This window comes from Chelonia mydas, chromosome 2 (assembly GCF_015237465.2).
Source record: "Chelonia mydas isolate rCheMyd1 chromosome 2, rCheMyd1.pri.v2, whole genome shotgun sequence".
Taxonomy (NCBI): Eukaryota; Metazoa; Chordata; order Testudines; family Cheloniidae; genus Chelonia; species Chelonia mydas.
The window spans coordinates 118,337,749-118,350,848 of record NC_057850.1 but is presented as its reverse complement, the minus strand read 5'-3'; the positions used below and the strand labels follow the sequence as shown (position 1 = coordinate 118,350,848).

At 40.2% G+C, this 13,100-nt stretch overlaps 1 protein-coding gene across 1 annotated transcript in view; it reads left to right on the top strand.

The window, feature by feature from the left end:
• The window catches only part of MYLK4 (myosin light chain kinase family member 4), a 38,371-nt gene extending 26,258 nt beyond the window's left edge, over positions 1–12,113 (top strand). Inside the window, exons 8-14 of the mRNA XM_027821326.3 lie at positions 788–929; positions 3,175–3,245; positions 4,687–4,815; positions 5,702–5,854; positions 6,207–6,285; positions 8,113–8,188; positions 10,264–12,113. Of these exons, the coding sequence (XP_027677127.2) occupies positions 788–929; positions 3,175–3,245; positions 4,687–4,815; positions 5,702–5,854; positions 6,207–6,285; positions 8,113–8,160 (622 nt within the window). The 3' untranslated portion in view covers positions 8,161–8,188; positions 10,264–12,113. The remainder of the gene's footprint in view (positions 1–787; positions 930–3,174; positions 3,246–4,686; positions 4,816–5,701; positions 5,855–6,206; positions 6,286–8,112; positions 8,189–10,263) is intronic.
• Positions 12,114–13,100: the final 987 nt, after the last annotated feature.

Genomic DNA, 13,100 nt, shown 5'->3' with positions numbered 1-13,100 from the left:
CGCATCAACAGTAGCTAGGCTGACAAAAGCACTCTTCTGTCGGCATAGTTGCATCTATACTGGGGGATTTGCTGACGTCAGCTGGGGGTGGGAGGGGTTGATTTTTTTCACACTGCTAACCATCATACCTATGGCAGCAAAACTTTGTAGTGTAGACTAAGTCTTTGATTTGCTTCTGAATTTGGCCTGCATACTTCAGAAATGGCAAAAGCTAAAATTCTGCAAAAAAAAATATCTAGTGTTAAACTGAGGGTGTTCTAGAATTCTGGAAGACATTTTAAAAATCTCCATTGTGAGTTGAGATGGGCTCACACTGGAATCTTGGATCCCAAATCCATCAAAGTCTGGGGAGGTTTGGATCTAGATCCAGGAGCCTGATTCTCAACTGCATTGCCTCAGCTTTATGCGGACATGACTTCGCTGATTTCACTGGCACAAAAACCATGTTAACACAGCAGAAAATTGAGCTCAGGTCCAGACTTTTAGATTTGGATTCATCTAAGATAGTTGGATCCAAGCTGGTAGACTGGATCCAGGCACCGTCAAACATGGGGAAGTTCAGGTCGGGCTGGAGCTGAGCCAGTTTGTAGGAGCCAACCCCATTGGGAAATCTAGGGAAATTCAGATCAGCATACAAACTTCATATTTTGGGTCAGTCTCACTTTGCTCATCTGTGAAAGAGTCTCAGGAAAATGGTATTTTGGACCAGTCTCCAGTATATCTTCTGCATTAATTTCAAGACATGAATTTGGACTCAGTGACTGTTCTACCATTTTTCTCTCTGCAGTGTGGATGGAGGAGAATTGTTTGACCGAATTATTGACGATAACTACAGTTTGACAGAGATGGATACCATCTTGTTCACAAAACAGATCTGTCAAGGGATTCAATACATGCATCAGATGTACATTCTTCATTTAGACCTGAAGGTACAGAACAAGATGCATGCTTTATGCAATAGCAACTCGGCCTCTACCATAGAAATTAATTTCCCTAAGCGAAGGCACCTAAGGTTCTGTAGATTCCCATGGCATATCATGGTCTCTGTTAAATCAGTGTAAATTTACTTTAACCACATTGACTTCCATTAAATCACTCTGGATTTTTGCCACTGTAAATGAGATCAGAATCTGGAGAAGATCTCATCAAGCCCTGTGGCTTGAGCTTTTTGAGGATGATTTTCCAGCAAATCAGCTACTGACTACAATATTTTGCACTTCTGTGTCATCTTTCATCCATGCATCTCAAGGCACCATGCAAACATTAATTCATTCAACCTCACAGTGTCTCTGTGACAAAGGTAAACATGATTATCCCCATTTTACCAGTGAGGAAAATGAAACACAAAGGGATTAAGTGGCTTGCCCAAAGTCATAAGACAGGTCAGAGACAATGAAAACCCAGTGTCCTATTCTAATGTCTAGATTGCACTGCCACTCATGAGCGTGAACAGCATCAAAGGAAGGTGTGGTTAGTGACAATTTTTTTTAAAAAATGAGGTAAAAATTAAATGAAATTAAAAATCATTGGTGATATATTGCTTTTAATCAATTTAAAACAAGCTCCTACTAGTGTGTGTATTTAAAAAAAAAATAAATAAATAAAAAGCAAATGCTTCAAATTTTGGTCTAACAGTATATATGTAGAGACCAGTTAATTTTTAATGGGTTAATTGGCAAGTTCAAAACATCAGTGCTTGTATAGGTGTCTCTAGTTAGGACACAAATTTGCAGCAGATCTTTATCCCTCTCCAAGGCCAAGTTTTTTGCTGAATAATAAACTTGTCAGTTATCTCTGTTGAGAGCAGGAATAAGAGAGAGATGCTTAAATGCCCTTATTTTTATGACTAGCTATAAAACTTACTAATGATCTGCCAGGTTTACAACAAAGGAGAAGGAAACAACATGTTTGGAAGTTTGTTTTTCTTGGTTTGTAATTTGCTTAAATAACTGGAAGTTAATATACTGTATCTTCAATGTATTTAAAGCACAATATTGCATATTTGGCTCTCACAGACACTTGTGTAAGTCAGTTGCAATTCCAGAGCAAGTCCCTTTTCCTTTGTAAATATTCATAGCCTGGAAACCTATAATCAAGAAATCTGCTCTCTTAATTGAGATTAATTTCTTAGAGTTGGCACAGTTTTGATGTGAACTCAAAATGCAGAAAAGGAGGCATGCTAACATCCAGGGAGTTCTCAACAGAAACTCTTCCAGGCACATAATGACCATCAATTGTGATTCTATCCAGTTCTCCTTGCTCATAGATTACTTTGTGATACGAAGGTGTTAAAATGGAAGAATTAATGAGACTCATCAGGGCCAGTGTCTGGGACACAGAAATTCCATTATGAGAAATATGTTTTAAAAAAATGTGAAATGCAAAGTGAATTAATAATGGTGACAATGGATAACTAATGTCTTAAGTGTTTAGGCCTGTTTTATTTCAAAGAGGACACCATCAGCAACAAGACCAGGGTAGCTATAAAACTGCTGGCAGTGAACATAAGACTACATTGTAGACATTTATACTTCAAAGACAATGGGCCAGATTCTGCTCTCATTTCATCTGGTATAAATCTGGAGTAATTCCATTGATGCTAATGGATTTATGCCAGTAAAACAGAGAGCAGAATTTGGCCCTATGAAAATCCAGAAGGGTTTAACCTATGAATCCCACCTCTAAATGTCTGAGAAGAGCGTAAAGCTGATTTGATTAGTATAATGTATCATCAGGCAGTTGCTGCCAGAACAGCAGTGAACTCAGAAATCTGGGGCACAAAGATAAACTTCAAAGCACTGCAAAATCATTTTTAAAAAGTTCTGATGTCAGCTCATTAAGGGCTGTAAAATCACAACGCCAACATCCTGAAGCCTGTTTGGAAGCTCCTTCCCCCTCCCACTAATGAGTCCTTTCTCTGAACTGCTGCATTATATCAAACTGAGACGCCATGGAGAAGAAAAAGCAGTACTGGCACAGAGTCCAAAACCTCAAATGCCACATGATTGCAGGAGGAAGTACCCACAAAGTGAAACCTGCCCAAAGATGAAAGCATTGAGATGCTTATTTTATGCTTTGCAGTGTTTTTAGTTTTGATTCCACTACAGTTCACTACAAATCCAGTTTGTCTTTGTCATTTCTCTTAAAAGTGTGTTTTCTCTTTCCACCTGGCAGCCTGAGAATATCCTGTGCGTGAATCGAGCTGCTTATCAAATAAAAATTATTGATTTTGGATTGGCAAGAAGGTATGTACATGTAATCATGCTAATCATAACACATGAATTAGGAAACAATCTCAAAAGTGTTATGCCTTTGGAAGGATGAAGCTGATACATAATAGCTTCCTACCACCTTTGGAACAAGTTTAAAATGGCTCTTTTAGTGATGAGCATCCTTAAATTAAACAATGGATAGTGGTATGGTACATTCACACGAGAACGTAGGGTAAAAAATGTTAGTTTAAAACCTGTTCTCAGCTGGTATGTCTAAACAGGGTTGGCCATAATAGACGAGACCTGTGGTCCATCTAGTCCAGTATACTGTCTCCAAAGTTGTCTCCAGTACTAGCTGCTTCAAAGAAAGGTACAAGAAACCTGCAGTACACAATTATGGAAAAACCTGAAGTCCTCATACTAAGACTGGATGTCTTTCTAAGAGACATGCTCAAGCTCATCCTCACCATGGGCTTGATGCAGGAATTACCGATAGAAATTCTCTGGCCTGTCATGTGCAGAAGGTCACACTATATTATCATACTGGCCCTTATGTCTACATCTACATTAGACACCCTGCTGCTGGAGCCATGCACTGCAGTGAGGAACGGCTCTGCCAGGGGCTTTCCTGCAGCGGGGGAAGACTCCAGCAGCAGGACATTACTCTGCTAAAAAATAGAGGGGAGATGGGGAGGCATGACTTTGGTGAGTAGAGACATAGGCGCCAACTTCTCATGGCGCCGGTGGGTGCTCGCACCCTCCCGCCCCCGGCCCCACCCCCATTCCAACCCCTTCCCCCAAAGTGTCTGCCCCCTCCCTGCCCCAATGGACCCCTCCCCAAATCCCTGCCCCAGCCCCGCCTCCTCCCCTGAGCACGCCGTGTTCCCCCTCCTCCCCCCTCCCTCCCAGCTGTTTCACGGCGGCAAGCACTGGGAGGGAGGGGGAGAAAGCAGGCACGTGGTGCGCTCATGGAGGAGGTGGAGGCGGAGGTGAGCTGGGGCGGGGAGCTGCCGGTGGGTGCAGAGCACGCACCAATTTTTCCCCATGGGTGCTCCAGCGCCTATGAGTAGAGAGCCATGCAGCAAGGTACATATCCTCACCCTTCAGGTGTGTCTGTACTCTACTTGCCTAACCTGTGCCTCAGTGGCTACCCTGCTGTTTTTATCTGCACTAGGGGGACTGCATGTATAGTGCTGCTGAAAGAAGGGTGCAGTGTAGACACAACCTATTAATCTGTGAAACCTAAGTTTCTTTCTAACCCTATTACATAGAAATCGTCTTATACCCTGAAGCATGAAGATTTCTCTCTCTTACAAAAACTTATTTTCATCCTTACTGTTGTACCTCTGATTGTTCTTGTTTTCCATATCAAATGTCCAGTCCTTTTCTGAATCCTACAACATTCTAAGCATCAATGTTAGAAGTTGTATTAGATGTGAAATGGGTATTGACTGTCCCTGTTTCCTTCATCTAGATATAAACCCAGAGAAAAACTTAAAGTGAACTTTGGCACTCCAGAATTCCTTGCTCCTGAAGTTGTGAACTATGACTTTGTCTCCTTTCCCACGGACATGTGGAGCGTAGGAGTCATTGCCTACATGCTGTAAGTAGGACTTGTATCTGTAATGTGCACACAGTAATTTATATCGACTTTCTGACGTTTGCTATTAAACTGGAATATTGACAAAAGCTGTATCTGGGTTTCAAATTCGTTTGCCCTTCTGAAGTCTTTATTCGGGGAAAACTCCCATTGATTTCAATTCTCACCTGTCATATCACACATACTCATTCTGTGCATGCATTTTCCATTGACATCAGTAGGAATTCCGCATGCTGAATGAGTGCAGAATATGCATAGGGATCCACAGTTTAGAGAAGAGAACTGCTGTGCAGATCATAGAGTAACATTTTGCCCTTCAAAGGTGCATGATCATTTTTACTTGTTTTATTCAACCTCAACAAAGTTATAATGAGTTAAGGCCTAATCCTGCAAAGTGCTGAATGCCCTACATTTCCATTGACTTCTGAATGTGCTCAGCACTCGGTAACTCTCAAGACCAGGTCTTAATGGACAGCAGCTTGCTGCGAGGGATTAGGAGCACAACCATGAACAATGAAACAATCCCAGAAAGAATATCACAAATCAAGAGTAGGAAGGAGGAACCACAGAAGAATTAACATAAACTATGTCCATTCAGATAAGTAGACGCTGGTAGTGAAGATGTGGGTTATGCAGCTATAGTGAGAGTTAAGCACTGGAAAAGGTTAGACAAAGAGATTGTGGAATCCCCATCATTGGTGGTTTTTAAGAACAGGCTACACAAACATCTGTTAAGGCTGGTCTTGGTTTACTTAATCCCACTACTCTGTGTGTGTGGGGGGGGGGCAGGGAAGGGAGAGGGGAATGGACTAAATGACCTCCTGAGTTCCCTTCCAACCATATATTTCTATGATTCTGTGTTTTTCATATGCTATATAATATTCTTTAGGCTCAGTGGATTGTCTCCTTTTCTGGGTGACGATGACAATGAGACTCTCAACAATATCCTGGCTTGTAGCTGGGATTTCGAAAATGAGGAATTTCAAGATGTTTCTGAAGAAGCCAAAGACTTCCTCTCAAAGCTTCTAATCAAGGAAAAAAGGTATTCAGATTCTCACCATTCCATACCTTTGAAATCTACATTTGGTGTCAACACATTACAGAACACCAAAAATGCTCTGTCACTTGTACTGCTACACTTGATGATTACAGTAGCCATTTTGATTTTGTTTTGCCTATGTAGAATATTGTTAAATTCCACACAGTGTCCTGAGATTACATGAATGTATTTTCACAGGAGTTAGCACTTCCAGTTGCCATTGTTCAGCTGCCATCTGGCACAAAGCATCACGCAATACCAAAAGGATGGACAGCACACATCACTGGCTAGGGCATAACTGTTGAATCCTAAGATCCTGTATGTATCACTTACTAGTGTTCTGTTTTTCCTTTAGCTGGAGAATGAGTGCAACTTCATCCTTAAAACATCCTTGGTTATCAGACCATAAACTCCATTGCGGACTACACAAGCAGGTCTCCAAGTTTAAATATTCTTGTTCTTTGCAGATCTGCCAGTGCTTTTTTGTTCTTGTTACCTCGTTATTTATTCTGAGATTCTCTTCTTCTGTACTTGAGTCTGTCCTCCTGCTCAATTATGTGTCATTGGGATATATAAACATTTGTTTGCTTTTGTTTATTTTTTAAGGCTGGCATGTTTCTGTGTGTGTTCACTGGCTCTTGCATGTCTGTGTGAAGAAGTACCCATGATGTTGGTTACTGTACATTGTTGAATGGATCGATTTGTTAGCAAAATAACAGATTGCAACAAACCATAAACATTGGTTGTGCAAAGTTTGCGAACTTTCTTTCAGTTTCCAAACAAACATGGGCAGGTTTGGCTTTTAAAATCTCTTCTGATTCACTTGGGGTCCTGCATGAAATCTTTTTAAAGGTCAATCCCGCCCTTTCCCTTCTGACACCTTCCCACCTCCTAACAGAACGTGGAATTCCTGCCAGGACACATCACTTACCTTAAACAACCTTCAGGGGACCATCATACCCTCTCCAACTTCAGTGTGTTTGGGGCTGGCCAGCTCAGTGCTAATCTCAACAGGAGCATCCCTTACCTTGCTCTAAACATTCCATTTGGCTGCAACAGGATCATTTTGATTTAAAGTAGTTTTTGATTATTACTAACTTAACTAGTCAGTAGGTTTTGGAGGTTAAAAGCTATTGACTATCTCATCATTGGGTGAGGCTGAGCCATGTGGTTTCATAACCCAAAACAGAAAAGCCTCAGAAGAAGATACCTGAGGCTGCCATACATTTAGGATTCAAAAGTTTGAGCCTTTAAAATGGATTCCTACATTTATGCAGCATTTGGAGCACAATACATCTTTGTTCTGCTTTTCTTTAGGCTTGTTATCGGCATGTAAGCAACAAAAGTCATTAAAAGGGCAACGAAAACGTAGCAGAAAAATGAAAGTAAATAAAATTACTGTAATTTACTGAGTCTAGCATATAGGTGTCAGTGGTGCCTTCTATTGAACAGAATCAGGCCTGTTCAAAATCAGAACTGTCATTAGTAGGTCAGGGTCTCTTCCTTGAGCTCAGCTGGTAGAGCCCTGTGCTTTTAAAGCTGGAGGATCTGAGTTCTTTCCCTGCTGCTGAAGTTCCCATTGTGACAACCAGAGCTGGTCAGAAAATGGCAGAAATTCACAAACATTTTATTTGTCATTTTTTCATTTGCATGGAAATTTTCTGAGCTGCTCTAGAGACAAATGTGGAGTCTCAGGTGTCCAAGAGCTTATTCCAATACTTAGAAATATCCACAGATGCACTGGGAGGTACAAAACACATTCTGATGGAAAATTTTTTTTGAAAGTAAATATGAAGGGGTAGAGGGAGAGTCAAAATTAAGAACTTTACACTTTTAGGTACACCTCTAGAGGGATTTCAGGATCATTTGTACCCCTATTGATATGGCTGCAATGAAGCCATGGATATGGGGAAGAGGCTGTCATGGCGTAGAGCTGCAAGAAGCCTGGACCTCTTCATGAATGACTGGATCCTATTGCCCCTTATATGTTGGGGAAACCCCTTTCCCCCAAGGAGAACCTCACAGAGATTTCCTCCACTCTGACCTCCCTGCTATAGTTTCTCTGTGCATTCTCGTACTTGTTTAAAAAGTAGCTGTATTAAATAGGCAGGTGTTTGCAGTGTTTTGCTATAGAGCCAGTCTATATATATATATATACCTGTGCTGAATATAATATATATATATGTGTATTATATTCAGCACAGGTAAGAGATGATGAAGCTCGACTAACTCTTCCAATAATGTTGTCTCCTTTTTTCTAGAGGAAGGCTAAGTGCCACTCAAAGTCTAAAGCACCCATGGCTCAATGACCTTTCCAAGAAAGCTGCCAAATGGAAGGTTTGTCTCAAGTCCCCTTGTTTCTCTTCAGAAATAAATGGTGCAACATCTATGGAAGGTATCAGTGGAATACCAGAAATGGCCACAGTTAATATTGCGGGAAGATTTACTGACCAGCACCATCTGCACAACTGTTTGACATGCAGTCTGTCACCAAAGCACCAAACTATAGGCTTGCTCCATTGATTATGACCATCGCAACAGTGTGAAAGGGAGGAACAGTGCGAAAAAAATCATAGTTTATATATGAAACTGCACATACAGCAAACTCAGTGGGTGAAATCCTGGCTCCATTGAAGTCAATGGTAAAACTCTCATTGACTGTAATAGAACCAGGTTTTCACCCAATAAACGTTCGGTGCTGGAAGCTTTCGGTTTCATATATAATGGTTGTACGTCTGGTTTAAAAAGGGATAGAAATATGCTTGTATAGAAATTTCTTAACAAAAGGCTATGGGCCGTGTCTCAACTGGTTTAATTGGTGTAGCTGCATTGACTTCACTAGTTCCAAGCTGATTTACTTGAGCTGAGGATCTAGCCTTAGATGAAGTTGCCCTGTGCTGTTGAGGAATCTGTATCAAACAGCGCAGTTGAGACAGGGCATCTCTTTCCTTTTTCCCGGATCACTGTCTTTGCCCTTCCACTGGCAAACACTTAATTAGTGGTTCTCAGGCTGACGAGGTTGCCTCCCCTAAGGGGGCCAGGGCGACACAAATCTGCTCTAATTTTCTGTCTCTGGTCTTTGGCTGAAGCGTATTCACTCAGCCACTTTGAAATTTACTTAACCACTTTCTCAGATGGCAGACCCCCCCACACACCGCCCAATACACCACTGCACCAATTCCCACAGCCTCTCTTATGAATTACCATAGGACTGGTGCTTCCTTTAAAGCACCGTGGGAACCAGTGCAAATGATTTGGGGACAGATCTGATGATGACTGGTTGTGGATCATGGTACGAAGAAAGCTGAGAAGCCATGCATCATAATAACCACTTCCTTTTAGCATTGCACCATGAATAATGACTGAGATACCAAAATAAAAATGGTACCACTTTTCATTGTTTGTGCTAATTGTTAAGGGTATTATCATCCATCTCTTAAGAGCCAGTCTATAATTGATGTTTGCTTTTGTTTCCAATGTGTTTTGTAAAAAAAACTATCATTGTTCAGCGGGGCTAAAAAATTCTTAGTCTATTATGATTCACTGTCACTTGCATTTGATATCTCCTTTCCTGAGCTGCCAAAGCCACATGGTTTCTTAGTATGCTAATGTAGTCACACCAAATATTGGGGAGGGACATGTTGGACCCTCTTTGTACTGATCCTCACAATACTGGAGCACTGCCAATTTACATCAGCTGAGGTTCTGTCCCATCTAGGCAACAGCCACACATTGAAAAATATTTTTATTTTTTATTACAAGAAAGCAATTATCTGTCTGAGAAAAAAAATCAAGTTTGAGATAACCTTGATTATTGATGGCCAGTCCAGTGAAAAAGAAAATAAAATGTTCAAATACACTTTTTAAGGCTTTATAAATAGTAGCTAACTTGCAGTCTACCTTACAGGAGGAGATTGTTTTTAAAAAATGAGTTTTTCAATTTACTCCACAAGTGGACTCAGTCATTACTATGTTTTGTTTTTAGAACACAACCTTTGGGGTTGCCTCATTTAGTCCATGATAACATATTCATGTGGCAATTGATTTAAACATGGTATGGTAAATGTTTGATGTGATTGAACAAGCAAATGGAGATAATCACATACTCCCATCCCATATGACAGTAGTGACAAAATGACAGCGTTGTTGCATTTCATGAGAGACTTCCTGCATTTTTTTTTCATTGAACAAAGAGACCTAGTCTTTTTTATGTTGTAAATAGCATTAAATGATCTTTCACAATCTGAGGTGCTGGCGGGGAGGGAGGACTCTTTGTAAGCAGTCAGATTCTGCATTGCTTTCTCTCTGTCACACAAAGAAACCACCTGTGATGTTCCTAGGGAATTGGACCAAATAATTGTATTGAAAGTATATTGCTGAATTAACTAGATTTTTGGTTTGTTTATTTGCAGAAAAGCTGCTGTGTGGTTACTGCTGGTAAGAGATTTGGAGATATCAGCAGTTCTGGTGCTTTGACCTTGTGATGACTTGAGGCTTTTACTAAGTGGACCAAGACCACTTTAGCTGCAGGAAAAGTTCCAGCATTACTGAGCTACTTTTTCTTGCTTCAGCTTTCAAAAGAGGAAAACAACTGCTGCAGTTCACAGGAAGGTGTCTCTGCCAGAACACCATGTAATCTGTGTCTGAGATTGCTATGCTAGTTTGCGTTCAGAATATTATCTGTCTTGTCTTTGCTTTCTTGATTTAGCTAGTGAGAGATCTTTGGGGTTTAAATAACATTGGCTGTTTCTCATCTCAGCCCAGCAAGCAGAAGATCCCTGCGTTACAACAGTAGTTGGAGTTGATTTGAGATTGAAACCTCAAATTGCTTTTAAAAAACAGCTGGCTGCACATTTAAAACTGATTATACTCTGACAGTGGAGTCAACAAGGACTAACCCCACTAAAGTAAAAGAAGCTGTGCCAGTGTATTAACAGGCTCACAGACAAGCTCTCAGTGTGCACAGGATGCCTTTAGAGTAGAGTATGCTGCATACAGGACTGCCTTTGGTATTTCCTAGCATATCACATTGGTACTGTTTTAAGTTCAGTTGAGTTAAAAACACACGAGGATATTTTGTTATCAGGACACCCAGATTCTTATCTCTAGTGTAAATGCAGAATTAAGCCCTTGACTTCAGTAGAGAACGACTTCAAATCAGTTACTTTGGATTTATGCCAGTGCAACTGGCTACCTTCCTTGTTGTCACTGGAATTACACTGGTGCAAAACTAGTTTGCGAGTGGAGAATCGGCCCTCTAATCCTCACAACATAGAGTGTCCTGTTTGCTTCTAGGAAATGGCTTATTTAAAAGATTGCAAAAAAAATTTAAAAATATTTTCTGTTGCTTCTCCAGATTCCAAGCTGTTCTGATACATGGCTAGAAGAGGGGACTGGGAGTCAGGCTACCTGTACTCTATTCTCAACAGTGTGTGTCCATGGGTTAGTCACCTAAACAGCCTGAGCCTCAGTTGTCCCATCTGTAAAATGGAGATAATGACACTTAATTTTATATAGTGCTTTTTGGGTTAAAGACTAGATAAATCCAAAGTATCATTATTATTTTACTTTACTGACATATTGTTGTGGCTTTGGATTTTTTTTTTGGGACTACTAAGTTTCTAATTAAGCAACATGTCAACACAGCCCAGTATATTTTTCTTGAAATAATGGCATATCTTGTTACAAGGCAGAAGGGTAAAGGTCAACTCAGTTTAACATTAGAATGGCAATAATCCCCACATAATGACTGTCATATCTTTGCCCTTATGAAGTGATGTTTGTATATAAAATTTCAAGGAAAGAGTCAGATGCATACATTTGTTGGACAGCATGCATATGACATCCTTGACAGCCAGTTACAGAAATCCAATTTTGTTCAGAGTTCAAAAGCTGTTTCATTTTATATACTCTTAATGTATATATACTCATATATACTCTTAGTGAAAGCTAGTGTGCTGTATTGCATGCTGCAAATACTTGCATACATACAGCAACATTACTACCACAGTACAATAAAAGAAGAACCTAGAAAGCATTGTCCCATTCTGACTGCTCCTACCTCCTGTTTAAAATCTTAGGGCCAAATCTTTAGGCCCAATTAAAGGATTAGAAAGCATAATTTATACTTACCGTGATAGTGTCAAGAGCTCAATCTGTTTAGCTTAAAGAGAAGGTTAGTGGGTCACTTGATTACAGTCTGTAAGTATCTATACAGGGAACAAATATTTAACAGTGGGCTCTTCAGACTAGCAGAGAAAGGTGTAACACAATCCAGTGGCTGGAAGTTGAAGCTAAAAGAATTCAGAGAGGAAATAAGGCATAATGTTTTAACAATGAGAGTAATTAACCATTGGAACAATTTCCCAAGGGTCATGCAATCCATCACTGACCATTTTAAAATCACAATTGGATGTTTTTTTAAAATGATCTGCTCTAGGAATTATTTTGGGGATATTTTGTGGCCTGTGCTATACAGGAGGTCAGACTAGATGATCAGAACGGCTCCTTCTGGACTTGGAATCTGTGAATCAATCATCATACGTAGTCCTAATTCAAATAAACTCCCACTGGCATCAATGGGAGTTTGTCTGTGGAAGTACTGAATAAAATCTAAGCAAGGGAAATCAGGATTTCGGCCTGTCAGCTGCTTATTGTCAGTCACAATTCTCCTTTGTCTATGCAAAATAAATGTGAAAGCTACTAGAACACCTTTCCGTAAAGCTAGAATTCATATGATGTTTTGCTGTTCTGACTACACGCAAGAGCCTTGATACTGCGAGCATTTTGTATGATAAACAATTCAGTGATCAGACTAAAAGCAGCAGGCTAAAACTGGAATGATGACATTTCACTTACACAGTTCAGGGCCAGTACTGTGTTGTTTTTTCCTTAGTGTTTTTTATGTAACTTGCATGTAATTTTGAATCTTTATAATTATACTAAAATAACTGTGTGACTATAGTCTTATAACCATTACCTGCTTTAATATGAAATTCAGCTGGTGGCATTTGGTGTTTCTGGGGAATAAAGAACATGCATGCCCTTGAATAATAATAATAAAGAGCTAGATAGTACCTTAAAGAAACAGACCCGTATTAGCAGGGTGTAGAGGGATTGCACTGAGTCGGAGTCAGCCACAATTCCTCCAGTGATGATAGGGGACTGTGGTCTCCGCTACACTCTTTTACAGAGAACAGAGTTCACTACCACCATGCCCTCTTTTGGGTACGCACACATACACATGTGA